Source organism: Lepus europaeus, chromosome 14 (genome assembly GCF_033115175.1).
Source record: "Lepus europaeus isolate LE1 chromosome 14, mLepTim1.pri, whole genome shotgun sequence".
NCBI classification, from domain to species: Eukaryota; Metazoa; Chordata; class Mammalia; order Lagomorpha; family Leporidae; genus Lepus; species Lepus europaeus.
Genome location: NC_084840.1, coordinates 75,399,213 through 75,418,948, shown reverse-complemented (window position 1 = coordinate 75,418,948; position 19,736 = coordinate 75,399,213). Strand labels below are relative to the sequence as shown.

The following is a 19,736-nucleotide window of genomic DNA, read 5'->3' as shown; positions in this document are numbered from 1 at the left end:
GAGGAGGATGGCCCAAGTCCTTGGGCCCTGCACCCCATGGGAGACCAGGAGAAGCACCTGGCTCCTGGCTTCGGATCAGCGAGATGCACTGGCCGCAGCGGCCACTGAAGGGTGAACCAACGGCAAAAAGGAAGACCTTTCTCTCTCTCTCTCTCTCACTGTCCACTCTGCCTGTCAAAAAAAAAACAAAAAAAAAAAAAAAAGAAAAGACAAAGAAAACCAGTCATGGTAGCTGGGTTGTTTATAGTGGCACTAAAGCTGGTCTGTTGTTCACATGGTGTTAAGGTTGCCCAGGCAGGGCAGATTTTCTGTGGAGGACCTAGGGAATAGGAGGGTGGCATTGGAGAGTCTGAGATGCTGTCATTCCAGTGGCAAGCTCTTGGACTGAGGTGACATGACCACTGCAGTCCCTGGATTGTCTTCCTAAGTTACCACTATTCAGGTGTTTGGATTTTTAAGATCTCTGAGATTAAAATGAGTCTAGGTCATGTGGGGGATGTGCCAGTATTGATGCCATTGTGATATATTGAGACATCTGTGATGTCTCAGGGCTTATCAGTGAATCATAAACAAAGTTCTGACCTGCCTGCACAATATGTTCCAGTCTGCTGCATGTCCCTGATCATTTTTATCCTTTGGGTCTATACTAACTCCACTCCTGGTGGTGCCAAGAGGTCCAGTTCATAGGCAACTGTCTGTGCTCATACCTGGCTTCCAGGACATCCCAGTTGACAATGAGGATGAGATTTTTGGTGCAAACAGATCAACTCGTACTGGATTGAAAAACACTGATCCACAGGTATGTCAGCCTTTGGAAGGTCAGATTTAGACTTGAATTTGGAGAAGCAGAAAGAAAATAGTTTTGAGTCCCACCTATTTCCAGTCATTGGTAGAAATAAACAAAAACCCTATTAATAAATGAAATCAACCAATAAGCTCCACTTTTTTAGATGAAGCTTTTAGAGCCTGACAGAGAAAGTTCCATTCCAGGCTCCTGGCTTCAGCCTGGACCAAACCACAGCTGTTCGTCTGGGGAATGACCCAGTGGATGGAAGATTCTCTCTCAAATCAGTCAATCAATACATTTTTACTAAAGGAACATCTGTGTATGTTTTGGTGAGAGAGAGAGAGAGAGAGAGAGAGAGAGAGAGAGAGAGAGAGAGAGGAGACAACAAAAATAAGCAAAGATTTTTTAAGGAACTGGTTCCTGAGATTATGTGACTGATAAAAATGAAATTCAGTTGACTAGCTGGACGCTCAGACAAGTGCTGAAGTCCCAGTGTAAGGCCCCAAATCCAGAGGGTAAGTCAACGATCTACAGGAAACTCACACAGGATTTCTATGTTACACTGTGGAGTGAGAACCTTGTAAGCAAGGTTCTGTGGTCAGGTTCAAAATGATTGTGCAAGCAGGTCCGAACTTTGTGTATGATTCACTCTTACTTGGGGAAACATTAGTTTTTACTAATGGCCTTTAACAGTTTGGATGAAGGTGATATCCCTTACTTGAAATCAACTGATTGTAAATGTTACACATTCGTATGATACTGAGAAACAATTGTATTAAAACGACTGTCTTAGCTCTTGGGAAACTCATGCTGAAGTGAAGGGTGATGCTTATAATTTATTTTCACATCACCATGCACACAAAACAAGGAGAAAGAAAATAAAATTATGAACACCGAGTGAATCATCGTTTACTACACTATGCCAAGGAGACTGAATCAAGGGATTGAGCTGGTTCAGTCCAAACTCTCCTGATTAGCATTCTGTTATGAAACAGAAATGTGGACTCCTGGAGGAGTGTAAGCTGAATAGTCCTAATGAGTCAAAAGAAAACAAAACATTCCAGTAGTAGAAACCGTAGTAAATGGAAAAACAATTTATATAATTTTCCATCACATGAGAAGATGCAGTGCTTTTGCTTTCTGATACAGCCTTAGCTCTATGTGAGTTGGTAAGCAGCTTGGATTTATCAGAAGAGAGGAGTCCAATCACCAGCATTTAAGACGTCTCTCACATCATGATCCACACGCAGGAGCTGCTGGGAGAAGCTATGATGTAGTCCTCCATGTTAGTATTCATCAGAAAATGGGTAATTAGGGTGGCCATCAAAACTAAAATGAGAAAGAATAATGTATAATCAATTTGATGACTCCCTAGGAGAAGTGATTTTTATGAAGCTTCTTATTTCCATAAGCATGATTTTAATGAAATTTTAAAATAATAATTAAAATATTCAATTTATATTTCTTTTCCTGGCTTTCAACACAGAACACCTAAAGTCAAATACTCAAACTTATTAGGCTTAGACACATCTGTGAAAAGAAAAACCAAAGAGATATTCATAGTTTTTTATTGCGTTCTTAATGAAAGAAGAAACTGTTTCATCGTTGTTTTGCATAGGAATAAATAACAGCTACATTCTCAGCACTAATCAATACTTTTACCGAATCAGGTTACTGATAGCAATGTCACTTCAATTGTAATTCACTAATTACTTTATAACTGTCCACTACATGGAATTTAACAAGTGAGATTCAGAAATAGAAACAGTGTCATCTAAAGTAGACAAGAATCCACATGCAAGAAGCTTATTTGACAGCAAGAACATAATTATATAGCTGTAATTACATAAAATATAAAATGATAAAACACTATTTCAGGGCCGGCGCCATGGCTCAACAGGCTAATCCTCTGCCTAGCGGCGCTGGCACACCGGGTTCTAGTCCCGGTTGGGGCACCGGATTCTGTCCCAGTTGCCCCTCTTCCAGGCCAGCTCTCTGCTGTGGCCAGGGAGTGCAGAGGAGGATGGCCTAAGTCCTTGGGCCCTGCACCCGCATGGGAGACCAGGAGAAGCACCTGGCTCCTGCCTTCGGATCAGCATGGTGCACTGGCCGCAGCGCGCCAGCCGCGGCGGCCATTGGAGGGTGAACCAACGGCAAAGGAAGACCTTTCTCTCTGTCTCTCTCTCTCACTGTCCACTCTGCCTGTCAAAAAAAAAAAAAAACTATTTCATACTATTAAATATTTATTGGTTTTGAGAATCATTAGTAGCTTGCCATTCTCCTTTTCTATTTTTATTTATTCCACATTAATAAAATATTATGGCTATAATTATATATCTATCAATTTTTGAGTATAAAATGTCAAATTATCTCTATTTAAGTTAAGGCCTCCACGGGGGCAGTAATAAGTATTCATCTTTTGCTCCTCAGGTGTAATTAATATTCTTTCTCATAACTCTATAACTTCAGAGCCTGAAGAAATAGTGAAGAACTTTTGTTGGTTTTAAATTGTCTCCAGCAATAAGATTTTGGTTTTTGCTCCGTATGCTTCCTTTGGTTTTAAATCTCTTTAATAAAATTTTTGCATTTCTTGCATTGAAGTATCTGTATTTCGTAAAATCAAAATTAAAACTTCTCTTGTACTCCATGAAAACTAGCATTTCTGGAGGCAAATGCTATGTTTGAATCCTGTACAAACATGCAGTGAAATGGATAGGACAGATTTTAAACTATTAAGTACATTTAAGTGACAGAGTCCAGTGCATGATTGCATATAGAAGGGATGAGAATTTCTTATATGAATCCCAGGGTTGAGGTGCCTTTAGGCTACTTGGGTAATAACTACAGCATATGTCCACTAGATGGCAATCTATAAATCTCCCTACATGGGAGATAGATCAGTTGCTCTTAAGTGCCCATAACGTAATGTAAAGGTACAGTGGAGAAGTCCACATTGCCTCTGGACCCATTCACACTGCTCTTGTTTCAGATACCAAAGCTCTGGAGAGCGTACAGGAAGAAAATTCCATGGATCTGTTTCATCTCTCCATCTTCCTAGTATTGAAATAACTTTTAACAAGTGTACTACATTCCTCCTCAGGAATATGCTGAGACCGCATATTAGCCAGTGACTTACAAAGGGGTGGCATCATAGCGAAAATTTCTGTTCAGTCCATCAAGAGTTTTCATGTCCTCTGAAGTTAGCTGAAATTCAAAAACCTAGGGCAAAAATAATTTTTTATTATTACTTTTAGGCTGCATAATTGGCAATCTTGAAAATGCAAGTGCATCAGACTTATCAGTACAAATGCAATGTATAAAAATATAAGTTGTCTCCAAAGTTATTAGACATACCAAGAAAATACTCAAAACATTAAAATATCAGTCAAAAAAATAAAGCCATTTCTGTATATATAAGTACTAAACTGAAACAGTGCAACGCTTTAGGCAAAATGACATCTCAAAGGAAGAGAGATGAAACAAAACTGGTATTTTCAAAAATAATAAAACATCAAGATAATTTCATAATATTTCTGGATTTGAACAAATCCCTAAATCCCATATATGAGCATGAAGAAGGTGAAAAAATATTGTAACCATAATTTAATTGAGAAATTGTCTAAAGACTAGTAAATTATGTTCAAAGAACACAAGAACTGTCTCAAAGAGGAATTTGTAGTGTAAATCTGGGATATTTAAGCATAAAATTATTGCTAATAGTAATTACTAATACACTGCACCAAATATATCTGTTAATACATAGTAATATCCAGAGAAAAAGAGAAAGACCAGAATGCAAAGTATGAACAGTTATCAATCTGGGAACAAGGTACATTATTCTTTGAACTTTCCTGCATGTTTGAAAAATTTTAAAAGAAAAAGTTGAGAAAAGTAATAAAAAGTATATTGGGGCCAACATTGTGGCACAGAAGGTAAAGTCACCACCTGCAATGCGGTCATCCCATATAGATACTGGTTTGAGTCCTGGCTGCTCTACTTCTGACTTCTGATACAGCTCCCTACTAATGGCCTAGGAAAAGCAGTAGCATGCTGGGGTCCTTTATCACCCACAGGGGAGACCCAGATGAAACTCCTGACTGTTGGCTTCAACCTGGCCATTGTGGGCCATGCAGCCATCTTCAGAGTCAACTAGCAGATGGAAGTTATTTCTTTCTCTCTCTCTCTCTCTGTAGCTCTGCCTTCTAATAAGTAAATAAATAAATAGTACCAAAGTTATTCTCTATGAATTAATCTAATATACATAATTTCTAAATGAACAGTTATAAAATATAATTAAATACACCCTAAGAAATTGTAAATTTACATAATTATGCAACTCTTAATATTATCAATAATTTCATTCTTCCAAATTAATTGACAGCCTCATTAGAGTATTAAAGAAACATTTGAAAACTTACTTTCTTGTGGGAACTGATATGATTATAAATTATATATAAAAGAAAACATAGTCACAGATATAAAAATATTCTAATATAAAGGAGTGAATATTGCCATATGGATAGCCAGACTTATTTTCATACAAAATTAAAAGTACTATGGCAAAGTAAATAAATATACTGAATACAGGAGAGATGTCAGAAAGATAATTACATATATTTGATGCATGGTAGAGATGACAATCAAGACATTGTTACTGGGACATTTAGACTACCATTCAAAAATCCTCCTACTTTTGAATAGTTACTGTATAATCTTATGAGTATAAAGTAAACCAAAAATACATCTTTGTAAAAATGAAGAGTGGGAAATGGAGAGAGAGGAGAAAAAGCATGGGAGCACAGTGGGGAGGGAAGGCAGGGTGGGAAGAATAACCATGTTCCTAAATCTGTATTTGTGAAAATCATGTACCTTAGGTAACATTTAAAAAACACATATGGTATATGTGTCTCTGTATTTAACATAATATTAATAATTACATTTACAGATCAAATTTGGAAGGAAAAAGCATGAGAATTGTGCAGAATTTAGTGTAGAATATTGTTATATTCCCAATGTATGAAAAAGCAAAGACTCATCAATCACAAAGAAAAGGCATGAGAAATTTGACCCCAGTAAGAGTAGGATCTTTGTTCGAGAAAATATTCTTGTTGTTGTGATAAAGAGAATGAAATCACAAGTAAAATTTGGGAGATGATATGTTAACAATTTTAGTAAAAACTATATTCAGTGGTGAGATAAAGTATGAGTGGACCATGACACGTGCATTAATTTTTCATTATTGGATAAACCAGAGACTCAAATTTTATTTCTTTAATTTATTATATTTTAAATAGATTACACATACAGCATTAGAGGTTTAATTTTGGCCTGTGCTATAACAATCCATTTTGAGTATAAGCTAAATGTAAATTCTGAATGAATTAGTGTTTATTCTAATCTTAAAAAATTACATGTTTTTGGTGGTCCATGATTATACTTTCATGCGTGTTTGACAAAGGGGTTTAACAATATACTCCTTGAAGTAAAAGACAATTCAGTATGCTATAAATCTATTGATAAAACTTCCACCGAGGAACACTTTTCAAAAGCCATTGGATCCATTTGAGAAAGATAATTTTTTTAAAAGATTTATTTATTTATTTGGAATCAGAGTTACAGAGAAAGTGGGAGAGAGGGAGAGGGAGAGGGAGAGAGAGAGATCTCCCATCTCCTGGTTCACTCCCCAGATGGCTTCAATAGCCAGCACTCGGCCAGACCTAAGCCAGGAGCCAGGAGCCAGGAGCCAGGAACTTCATTTGGATTTCCCCAGTGGGTGGCAGGGGCCCAAACATTTGAACCATCTTCTGCTGTTTTTCCCAGACCATTAGTGGGGAGCTGGTCCAGAAGTAGAACAACCAGGACTCAAACCCATGCCCATATGGGATGACAACTTTGCAAATGGTGGCTTTATATGCTATGCCACAATGCCAGCCCAAAAAAAGCCAATTTGCTTTATGTCCTTTAATAGCTTTCTAGTCTAAAACATCAGTCCACGTTCCATGTATTCACTTATAGTTTGTTAATTTCTACTTCTTTATTTTACTTGCTGGTAATTTCCTTGAGAGCCACTAACATGTATGGTGCATACTCCTGTTCCTTCTAAATTCATGAGACTTCCACCTTAATAATTAAGAGATGGCTAGTAGCCACTGTAATCAAATAACATGAATTATTTCTGGTCAATTGTATAATTTTGAAGGTCATATATATTAATCAGTCCTGTCCAAAAAACGACGAATTGTAACAAACATCTCTTCTACTCATGTGTTGTATAAGAGCTAATAAAAATAAAATACAATGCAATGTTGCTTTCGGATCCAGCTAAAAGGTCCATGAGAGTCTCACAGGCATGGAAAGCTATGACATGGTGGAAAAAACAATCTAAATGAAAGATCCTGGTGAACAAGACCCCAGCAGAAGGAACAGGCCATCAAGGAGAGAGGCGCCTTTCTCTGAAGGGAGGAAGGAACCTCCACTGTGACACGGCCTTGACTAAACAAGTTCAGAGTCGGTGAACTCAAGGGGCTTCCATAGCCTAGACAGCTCCTAGCAAGAGTCTCAGGTGATTGCTGACGTCATAAGTAAGAGTGCCAATTGTTAAATCAACAACGGGAGTCACTGGGTACATGCTCCCCACGTAGGATTTCTTTCCTTAATGTGTTTTACTATGAAACGTAAAAACACTACTAGTCGAACAGTACCCTATACCTTGTGCGGTTGTGTGAGTGCAGCCTGTTGAAATCCTTGCTTAGTATATACTAAGTTGATCTTCAGTATATGAAGGTAATTGAAAATGAAACTCAATGAAGGGCAGGATGGGAGAGGGAGAGGGAAAGGGGAGGGCCACGGGAGGGAGGGAGGTTGGGGGGGAAGCCACAACAATACAAAAGTTGCACTTTGTAAATTCACGTTTATGAAATAAAAAATAATAAATAATAAATTGGAGTATGACCTTACAATGGAATTCTGTTATTGTTAGAATTATGTGTTAGAAATGTTAATGACACAAGATGTTTAAGATATGTTGTCAACTGAATAAAAATACTAGAAAACCTAAAAAAAAAAAAAACAATACAATGTTGCATGTGCATATATGCATCTTGAGACAAAAGTAAGTAAAATACATATGGCATAGTAGGTTAAGCCTCCACCTGCAGTATGGGGTCCCATATGGGTGCTGATTCAAGACACAGTTGCTCCTCTTCTAATCTAGCTCTCTGTTAATGGCCTGGAAAAGCAAGGGAAGTTGGCCCAAGTGCTTGGGTCCCTGACCCACATGGGAGACCCAGAAAACGATTCTGGATCCAGGTGTCAGATCTGCCCAGCTCTAGCCATTGTGGCCATTTGAGGAGTGAACCAGTAACGGAAGACCTCTCTCTGCCTCTCTCTCTGTATGTCTGTAACTCTACCTCTCAAATAAACAAATAAATCTTTAAAAAAATAAAGTGACAATAAATCAACAAAAACATAATTAACACAACAAATATATGATCATTGATTATAAAAATGATCCTAATATTTCACATCTCCCTGTCTCCGTACCCCTTGTTATTTAAATTAGCACTTCAATTTCTTAAGAAATGATGTTTATTTTCACACTCTTTAATTCTGGTCTGGCTAAGGGAAGTTGGGATAAGCAATGGTGTGACAGTTCTGAATCTAGACGTGTGGACACTTCTCAAGTATCCACACGCTGCCTTGTGATCATGTCTTATGATGGAGTGGAGCCTGGGAAACTTGGCAGGAAGAAGCAAAACTGTAAGGAAGAAAGCTGAAGCACTGGAGACTCCAATCAACATCCTGAACTACAGTGCCACATTGACCTGCAAATGCATAGCAAGTAGAGTGCAAATAAACAACAGAGTTCAGGCAAAAATGAAAAAAAAAAATTCAGCTGAGCACAGGCAAAGTGTTAATCATGAGCTGTATAAATGGTTCTGCTATTAAATCTCCATGTGGTAGGTGGTTTGATATTCATGTTCAAGTTACCGTGTAGTAAGAATTTGTGGAACCCATGTTATGGTGCAGCAGGTTAAACTGCTGCTTCCAATGCTAACATCCCACATCAGAGTGCCGGTTCAGTCCAGGTCACTCTGCATCTGACCAAGCTTCATACGAATGTGTCTGGGAATGCAGCAGAAGTTTGCCCAAGTGCTTATGTCACTGCAACCCACATTAGAGACGTGAATGGAATTCCTGGGCCCTGGCTGTGGCCTGACCCAGATCTAGCTGTTGGAGCCATTTGGAGAGTGAACCAGCAGAAAGAAGATCTCTTTCTCTCTGTTGATTTGGTTTTCAAATTAATTAATTATTTGAAAAAGTATGATCTCCTATACACAAATAAAAAAGACAATGTAATAAATATGGACAAAACTCTGAATAGACAGTGCATGAAACAGGAAAGTCAAAATACATAAGTGTGTAAGCAATAAACTGTGTGACTGTTGAGGGAAATTAAAAATAAAACTATAACAATTTCTAGACTGAAAATCACTTACTCCAATTATTCATTACAGAAATTGAAAAAAATGAGATGCATCTTGCATTGGGCTACAGAGTAAGTTCTCAACTTAAAACTGAAACTCAAATTTATTCTCTCATCAATCATAATTTTATGTAGCCATAATTTTGACCATCCTATTGCCATTATGGGAGGAAAAAATGATGCAAATCTCCATGAATTCTGCACAGTTATGCCAGAGAAATAGACTTGGCCCAAAGATATCCCAACAGCCTACAGTTGAACACAGGACACAGACGTTCTGATGCCACAGCCCCACTCATCACCTGCAAATTTTCTTTGATTCGCTTCTCACTGAAACTCTTGGCCAGGACCACAACCCCACGCTGCAGCTGGTAGCGAAGGGCAATCAGGGCTGGACTTCGCTGGTGCTTTTTAGCCAGGGCACAGATGACTGGATCTTCCAGGAGAACTGGGGAGCTCTGGTCCACCCTGGAAGGACAGGTAGGAAATCCAACTCTTAAAGCTGAGCATCCAGTTTGTTAGGAGGTTCCCCAAACAGACTAAGGTGTCTACTGCAAAGATCCCTCCCAAACAGCTTCCCTGGACTAACAGCATCAGCTTCACCTGGGATGTTGCTATGAAAAGCAATTTCTGTCCTCCCCCTGAGCCACTTGAGAGTTAACTCCAGAAAACTGGTACTTTTTTTTATATAAAAATTATTTATTTGAAAAACAAAGTGACACAGAAAGGGAAGATAGAGCGAGAGATCTTTCATCTGTTGGTTCATAACAAATGGCCCAAAATGGCCCCAATAGCAAGGGCTGGGACAAAACCAGGATTTAAGAACATCATCCAGGTGTCCCATGTGGCTGGCAGGGACTGAAGTACTTAAACCCTCATCCACTGCCTCCCAAGTGCATTAGTAAGAAGCCGGATTGGAAGAGGAAGCAGAAGTCATCCCAGCCATTTTGATGTGGGATTCAGGCGTCCAAGGTCCACAATGTCTGCCCTACAATATGATAGAAAAATATTACATAAACTATGGTGATTTAAGTAAACTGCCTGTTATCCTTGTTACCATATTTTATCTCTTTGGGCTCCCAGGGCACTAAAGGCCACCAGGACAATGTCTTTCGACTTGCAGAAATCCAGCAGCTTACTCTGGTTGAGATAGGGATGACATTCCACCTGTGCATGGAAAAGATAAAACAGTATCAGATTGTTGCAATGTTATTACTAATGTGGAAGGAAAATTTGAAAAGTAGAAGAGCTGAACTTAAAGTGAGTAACATCAAAATTAGACTGAAAAATATGAACATTAAATAATAAACTCATTTTTAAAAATAGTTTTTATATTTCTGTCTCCTGAATGAGTTAAATTTTTAAAAATATTTTATTTATTTATTCGAGAGACATAATTACAAACAGAGAGAGGTCTTCTATCTGCTGGTTCACTCCCCAAATGGCCACAAGGGCCAGAGTTGGGCCTATTTGAAGCCAGGAGCCAGGAGCTTGTTCTGGGTCTCCCTTATAGGTGCAAGGGCCCAAGGACTTGAGCCATCTTTCACTGCCTTCCAAGGCCTTTATCAGAGAGCTGTATCAAAAGTGGAGTAATTGGGACACGAATCTTGACCCATATGGGAAGACAGCACCGCAGGTGGAGGCTTAGCCTACTACACCACAGCACCTGCCCTGGTTAAAATATTTTTTAAAAGATGCCATCGAGAATAATCAACCCTACAAACCACTTCTTGATTCTTACATCTTTGTTCACTACAAGGGCACATGGTGACTTCCAGAATGGGGAAAAGGGATAGACATTGTAGCATATTCATTATGAAATTGTTTCTTTCTGCCTCTACCTCTCTGTAACTCTCCCTTTCAAATAAATAAATAAATCTTAAAAAAACTGGCTTGCCCTGATGTATGCTGAATGTTATAGTAATTGTTTCATGTGACATTGATTGTTGTAGGGAACAGATTAAGAGTTTAACATGTCTTATAGAAATAATTTACTTTATTGTGATTTGATGAGGGCCTTTTAGGGCAAATATTATTTGAGAAAAATAAGAGTAATTAAAAATGAAAATAATTACTTACAAACTTCAATGAGATAGCAGAAGCAGGCAAAAATCATTGATGAATATTCAAATATTACATAAAACTTAGTTGGGGATACTATTTATCCTAGGATATTAGTCATTCAACAGACTACCAGTAATTGTCAAAAAGAAACATATTTATAAAAAATGACATCTGGCTACCATTAACTCAGCCAACTGAAGAATACTGTCGTCACCAACAGTGGGACAGCCTGTCACTATGTGCTTCCTACCGACAAAATGTGAGGGTTAAAGCATTCTAAGAACATTTTCTTACCAAAAATGCTTAGTTTTAATAAAGTTTTCAGATGTACCTTCTGATTTATAGAAAACTGGAATATAGAAACAAGCTAATCAACACCACAAGATTGCAACCTGGTAAAATTAAAATATTTGGCAAAAACCTGGCTTAGTATCATGTTGAAAAGGGTTGGATGATCATTCTCATGGGGGAAAAAAGCTCAAGAAACAGGACTAAAGCAATGTGAGAACCAGAGAAGACCTACAAAAGACGCATCAGGAAAAAATGTTGACAATTGGACTACAAATGAGATGATAGACTTGATATTAGATGATGTGAGGCAATGATTGTTCATTTCCTTATGTGTCATAACAGAAGGTGTTACTGTGTGGGAGAATGCATTTATTCTAATGACCTGCTTTCTGAGCTGTAGAGGTGAACTGTCATGTCCACAATTTTCTCTGAAGAGATTTTTTTAAATGTTGCACATATTTGTACAGATATACCCAGCACACACACAAACACTTATACATACATGTATGATATATGTGTGTGCATCTTATGTACTTCACAATGTGGCAAATGTCAAAAGTTTCATAGGTACAATATAAAATACATATGTTCTGTATCATTGTTTCAAATATTTTAAAACTTGAAAATTTTCACAATTTATGAGAAATTATGAGAAATTATTCACAAATTATGAGAAAATTATGTCCAGAATAATGACAACTTCTAATATTTATATTTGAGAATTATGATGTTTTATCATTGTATATCAAATTCAGGAATTTTGTAAGTTGCATTTTCCAGTTGAGGACTCTTGCTTCTATAGCCTAAGTTAGAGCACAGAACCAGACACAGAATGGATGTGTTTAAACAGTTGACTTGGTGGCAGAAGCTAGGGAGGAGATGCAGACTCTGATGTATTTAGGTACAGGGTCAGGTCTGTCTTACTACAAGCTCTTGAGTGCTGATTTCATCCATTACTAGTATTTCCGTATGCAGATAACTCCCTACCTCTAATGTGTATGACTTTCATAACTTATAGATAACTTTTTCTCCATTTGTACCTGTGTATAAAACACATGAAATAAGAAATACTGGTCTTTTCTTATTTTCACTCCACTTACTGCCCATCTCATGCTTTATGGCCTTCTTTCCTGGACACAGTTCCTTCCACATAACCTTCACCCATCCGATCTCTGTTCCTTTTTCATAGCTCAGGGATCGATCCACCTTCCCTCTGAAGTCTGATTACCAAGTGCTGCCTCCTTCATTGTCTTTACCTCCCTAAATTATTACACAATTAGGAATTAAGGTCTTTACACCTTCCCACTAAGACTTTCCTAAGAAGAAACACAACAGCGGGTCCTCCACACTTTCCAAGACAAAAATGCTATGCTTGTAGATCTTCCATTCCTCAAATGTAAGATCAATAGGAGCAGAGGATCAACGGATACTGGAAGTAGTGCATAGGAAGAAAGGAAGGAAGAACAGGAAAGGAAGCACAGTGTGCTGACCTGGTTACAAACTGGCTTGTACTTAAGCCCTGGCTTATTCAGAATCATCTCCAGCTGCCTGCGGTTGAAGTTGGAAACCCCAATGGACTTGGTCAATCCTGCATCCTTACACTTCTCCATTGCCTGTGGAGGAAAACATTGTGAAGAATCATTTGCACAGCTGTCCGAGCCAATATGAATGCAGAAATCCCAGTGAAGCTAGCAGGCTCTGGTTCTTCCCTACCACTCAGGATGATTTCCCTTGCAAAAGCCATGGATTTCTATCTCCATGAGTGGGTGCATATGCCATTCTCCCAGGTGAAAGTGTGACAGAACCTCCTCTCCAGGCTTCTCCTTACTCTCCCCTCCACATACTCACCTCCCACGTGGCACAAAGATCCACTGTATCAAACAGTACTTCCCCATGGTCATCTTTAGGAATAAGTTCTCCCCCTGGCTGTAACAGAAGCAGTCATCACAACGATGTCACCCAACACAAATCTCCAGCCATGGCAATGCTCCTATACGTGGGCACCAAACCTCCAGGAAGCAGTTGTGTGTGTGTGTGTGTGTTTAAAAAAAGATTGCATGTGCAACTATATGGAATTTCTCTATTCTCTTACACCTATTATATGTATTAGTAGATACACTTTTCCCACATCCATTATTACTTTTCCTTCCTCTATATTTTTCTCTGAAGAAACGCCTCTATTTTACTTGGAAAACCAATAATTACATAACCTTGAACTGTAGCAGTGAACAAGTGCAGCCTTGACCCAAGCTAAACAGTTTTCTTCATCTACCCCAATATTGTTTGTTCCAAGTGAAGTCACATTACCTGTATATAAGGTTCCTTTCAAAATTAATTTTAATACTGGAAGATGCAGAGACTCTATCAAGCGTTAATGACCATGAGCCTTGAATTGCTCCAAGACCATATTTTACACCATTGGGAGAAGGTTCAACAAAAATCAAGTAACCTTCAGTGATACAGAGGATGCAAGATCGATATCAATACACATGTCTTAAGACTACTTAAAATATGTACATCTATGTGTGACCTGGACTCCCCAGCTACATAATTCAATAAATTCTTTTTCATAGCTAACTTCAGTAGTTTCTATAAAGTACACAGATTGAATTTATATAAATTATATACATATGTCATTCAACAATTCATAAAAATTGTGGTTATATTGGCAACTGATATAAGCTTTATGATACAAATCACCTACCTTCAGAGACACTGGGTAATGAATAATATAGAGGTCAACATAGTCCAGTTGAAGTTTTTTCAATGACTCTTCCAAGCTTGGTCGAACCAGCTCTGGTCTATGGAAAGTGGACCAAAGCTGAAAAAGTTAACGAATGAATATTGTGTTGGAGGAATACATTAACCAAATTTGTTGGTGTATTTTTATACTGGTTAGAAACTGATGACTACAAGGAAAAAGCACTTCCTTCCATTTTGGGGGTTTCCTGTGATCTTACATCTATATGACCTGTAGTATATATTTGGTTGTTGTTAATCTAGTGAACCATGGCACCAGAGATAAAAATGTTATCGAGTAATAGCAGAGTTTTTACAAAATTTAATGATCTAATTCTGACATCTGCTTAATTCAACAGGGAAGAGCTTGTATCCCTTTTACTGGCAAAACTGAAGGGAAATATTTTGAAAATTTTAATGTGTTGCACATATTAAATATGTTTTTATATATTTAATGCCTAATGAAAACTCTTTTTTTTTTTTTTAAATTTTTGACAGGCAGAGTGGACAGTGAGAGAGAGAGAGACAGAGAGAAAGGTCTTCCTTTGCCGTTGGTTCACCCTCTAATGGCCGCCGCGGTAGCGCGCTGCGGCCGGCGCACCGCGCTGTTCCGATGGCAGGAGCCAGGTGCTTCTCCTGGTCTCCCATGGGGTGCAGGGCCCAAGGACTTGGGCCATCCTCCACTGCACTCCCGGGCCACCGCAGAGAGCTGGCCTGGAAGAGGGGCAACCGGGACAGGATCGGTGCCCCGACCGGGACTAGAACCCGGTGTGCCGGCGCCGCAAGGCGGAGGATTAGCCTGTTGAGCCACGGCGCTGGCCACTAATGAAAACCCTTATATTGTTCTGTCTTATTGATAAAGGTGACGACTGATAATGAAAATAATGTGAAAATTTAAAAAGTCACTGAGAAAATGAGGAAAACTGTAACCTGATGATAGTTCTATCTCCACATCCATGCTACATCACAGTGCTTTGAGAGAGACTCAGAAAGGTAAAGGGACTTTACTTAAAATATAGATTTGAATACAAAACATACATTTGAAGAAATAAATGTTACATGCAAATGCATCTGAATAAAATTTGTAGCACTAAACACAATACACCAACAACTATGAATCCAATCATATAATTGTCAGTTCCACTCATAACATTGCATTACTTTGTGCACCTGTGCACCATAAGACAGTACCTTTGAAGTGTAAAATATGTCTTGTCTCTTCACAACACCATCTGCAATCTTACTTCTGATGGCCAGTCCTACCTCCTCTTCATTTTTGTACAAGTATGCAGAGTCAATATGGCGAAATCCGGCATCTATAGCTAATTTGGTGGCCTCCAAAGACTCACTTTTAGGAACCTAGAGGAGCAACCAAAAGCAGCACTCGGAAATTCATGTGACAAGAGCTAGTTCAGGTAAAAGCATTGACCTTGACAAGAATCAACTGTTCCTCTTGTTTTGGGTTAGTTCTGCAGTTGGAGTCATGAACTCATCCCAGTTTGCCTGGCTCTTTCTTTTTGAAAAAATAAAGCTGGGCATCCCAGGTACACGTTCAGTCCCAGCAGTCACAAATATCATAAGTCACTAGGAACATCATCCAGGTTCAATGATTAGCTGGAAAGACTCACAGCTAATATCCAGAGTTACACTCATAGCTATTCATGCAGTAAGGTCAAACAGTTAGGTTCAAAGAGGGAAAATATGCATGGAATGAGGCATAAAAAAACACAGAGCAAGCATTATTCATTCCTCTCAGAAAATCACACAGAAAAGTCTGAATTCCTCCAGCACCGATTTTTTTAGAGGAAAGGATGAGAGTTAAAAGTTTAATAAAGAACTTACAAATACCTGTTGAAAAGAAAAACCTTTGATTGTTGATTAAATGATGTGTTGTGGAGTCTTATTATTACAGTTAACTGTTTTCCAAACCGTGAACTCCATAATAAAGTATTTTTTCATGTTTTCTTTTTTAGACTGACATATAATTGCTTCTCAGCCTTTTGGCTAAGATCAAGTGTAGACTGGCATATAACAAACACATTTATGGGGTGAAGAATGAACATATACTTGGAGTAACGTACTATAATTCATTACATTTTAAGATGGAACATTATAATTAAGATAATTATCATTTTTGTATCCTTATCATTTCTTTAATTAGAAAATTTCAAAATTTTTGGTCACTTATAATACATACAATAAGTGGTGATTCATGGCCACTCTACTATGCTGTAGAATATGAGAATTTACTCCTTCTGCAATAGAACTTACTCATCTTAACTATATTTTGGGACCTTTTCCCTGGGTATTGAACTTTGTCAATAGATGAGAAATATAATATGCAAAGAAGTTAGAGATGCGATTTCTAACATTTTCACCAGAAGTTGGGTGCTTATATCGCACTGTACATCAAAATTATTGATATTGTGCGAGTACAAAGTAGAATTAACACAGGAAAAATGTGCATGAGACTAAGTACTCTCTGAGTTTCAATGAGTTCTCTCCCAGTGAAGTCATGCAGAGCACAATAAATTCCCCCACCATTGAGTTAGGCCAGCACATGGGAAATGTTGTCAGGAAAGCTACTGAAGCTCAGTTTCTCAGATCTGCACTGAAAACTGGGTGCCTGCACGCCTTCTACTAGCACACAGCAAACTTTCAGCCTCCTAAAGTAAGCAGGTTTGCTTGGTTTACTTAAACCTCACTGCTTGGAAAATCCATTCTGGTACATCTTCCATCCTTCTCAATTAGGGAATGGTGAGAAATTCAGGTTCCTGGATGTCAGCCAGGGACCAGTTTGGAACTAGGAAGTTCAACTGATAAGAGTCTATTCTGTTTATCCCCAATTATCACATGTGCATGACAGAACTAAAGACAGCAGTAAAAATATGTCCTCAAAGGACATAAATTTACAATTCAGAAACTATCCACAACATGATAAGGATTAATTATTAAATAACTGTCTGTTCTTAACACCAATGCCACTTCTTTTAGGGAATTTGTTAAGAGTGAAATATTAAATTATTTGCTTTTTAAAAGCAAATTCAAAGAAAGATTTGAAAATGATTTTTAAGAAAAACAAGATAAATCAAATTATTTTTCACTTATTCAAATAATGTTTAACTTATATACTTTTTATTATTTTTTGAGATAACTTTTTTTATTTACATTATCATCACAGGCTTCATGGCACTACTAAACAGAGTTCAACAAATAAAAAGCCCAGCAGGAAAAATAAACAAGGACTATAAACAGTAATAAAATGAACATTTGTTTAACTTCACTTATATAAAAAAATTTAAGATAGTCTCAAAATCATAAAACTTATAATAATAAATAATTCCTTTCAATTTGTTTGACAAAGATTTAAAGTTGAGAAGCGGGCTTTTCAGGGAAATCATTGTGAACCAGAGACTGAGTCGCACTGCCCATGCTGACATCAGCTGGTGTTTATTTCTGTGTGTGAATGCGTACTGAATTTTACCAAGGCTGAAGTTTTTCTGCGTTCATCTTTCTCTCCCCTTCCTGACACATTACCACAGAGTAACCACATCCTCATGTCCTCAGAGCGTACTTCAGATATTTATTCCCATCTAACTCCAAAGTAGGACTTCAAAGTCTAGCTAACTACTCCCAAGTCACACCACTGAGGGTCTTAGGAGAATATTGGAGCACAAAATCCCTTCTAGTTCAGTGAACAATCCACTCTACTGACTTCCATTTCAGAGAAGCATCTCTACCATTTTTCTTTAAATCACAGAAATTAAAAGAGGACCCACTCCTATTGCAACAACCCAGAGGCCATGATAATGACAGGCACTGTTCTTGACTGCTAAGTTTCATCTCTTATGCCAAACATGGAAATATCCAAGAACAAGAGAGAAAATCAGATCCCAGAATCATCAGCAGATAACTAATCAGATCCTGACACAAGAGTGAAGTCTAACTTTCTCGTCTCTTGTGCATGGAATAAATCAAACCTGGTAAAAACAGAGAACCAACTGAACCCAGAGTCACACAGGAACTGGGAGACCTGAAAACCCACTTCACCTTCCACTCATCCTAGTTTTGCTTTTGTTTTTTTTAACCCTCATCAGAAAAGTACTACTTGGTTACCTCTTCAGGTGCATAGGTTCCAAAGCCCAGTACAGGAATGAAGTGACCATCATTTAATTTCACACAGTGATGTTTGGTATCCATTGCCTGCAGCTCCTCCAGGTAAGCACACTGTTTATTTCTTCCTCCTTCACAAGGATATGTGAATAACAGGAAGTTGAAGCCCCGCTGTTTGTCTAATGATTAACCATGTGCTCAGGAAGGAACTTGGTTAAAGCAGTTTTCCATATGTGGAGAGAGATTTGGAATCAGTTCTCTTATTTTGCATTAAAGAAAATTTTAAGTTAATTTCTACATATTGATAAATCCATTAGTTTTCATTGAATTTTATCATTACCATCCCCAGTAAATTACCGTAAATTGTTACAAAAGATTGAATAATTATTGACCATTTGTTAAATCAGAAAAGTACAGTATCTGTTCTCTTGTTGTTCTGTTTGTTTTAGTTTTTTTTTTAATCACAAAGTTCCTTCTTATTAATACATTTTTAAAAAGATTTTCTTTATTTATTTGAGAGGCAGTGTTACAGACAGAGGGAGGGAGAGACAGAGAGAGAGGCCCTCCATCCACTGGTTCACTCCCCAGATGGCTCCAAAGGCTGGAACTGGGCTGATCCAAAGCCAGGAGAAAGGAGCTTGTTTTGGTTTTTCCATGTAGGCGCAGGGGCCCAATACTTAGGCCATCTTCCATTGCTTTCTCAGGCTACAGCAGAAAGCTGGATCATAAAAGAAGCAGCTAGGACTAGAACTGGCATTCACATGGGATTCTGGCACCACAGGCAAGGCTTAGCCCACTACGTCACAGCACCAGCCCCATCAAATATTATTTGAAATAATTAACTGTCATATACCATGCAAATAAACACATACAGAATTAAAGAAATGCTTACTGAGCATTTTTCAAACAATAAAAAGCCAAATGTTAAAACTGAAGAGAAATTAGCATTTTCAAGTTTCCCATTGGTGAAATATTTTCTGTAGCTTCTTTATTTGCTTTATAGTAAGAATGTATATCCCTGGGACTGGTGTGGCATAATGAGTTAAGCTGCTGTCTGCAACTCTAGATCCCATATTGACCCCAGTTCAAGTCTTGGCTGCTCCAATTCTGATCAAGCTTCCTACTAATGGACCTGGAGAAGCAGTAAAAGACAGCCCAAGTACTTGGATCCCTCCCTGTCAACTACGTGGGAGATCTGGTTGGAGTTCCAGGCTTCTGGCTTTACCTGGCACATCCCTGGCTGTTGCAGCCATTTGG

General features: G+C 38.2%; 1 protein-coding gene and 1 pseudogene across 1 annotated transcript; one reads left to right on the top strand and one right to left on the bottom strand.

Annotated features, from left to right (window-relative positions):
* Positions 1-1,574: 1,574 nt before the first annotated feature.
* Positions 1,575-18,601, bottom strand: LOC133773880 (aldo-keto reductase family 1 member C1-like). Its single transcript, XM_062211427.1, has 9 exons — positions 18,483-18,601; positions 15,558-15,725; positions 14,332-14,448; positions 13,476-13,553; positions 13,118-13,240; positions 10,330-10,439; positions 9,575-9,740; positions 3,924-4,006; positions 1,575-2,116 (listed from the first exon to the last, which is right to left on the bottom strand). The coding sequence occupies exons 1-9, from the start codon at positions 18,564-18,566 to the stop codon at positions 2,074-2,076; spliced, it is 972 nt and encodes a 323-aa protein (XP_062067411.1). The 5' UTR covers positions 18,567-18,601; the 3' UTR covers positions 1,575-2,073.
* LOC133774081 (U2 spliceosomal RNA) lies at positions 16,351-16,480 on the top strand (annotated as a pseudogene).
* Positions 18,602-19,736: the final 1,135 nt, after the last annotated feature.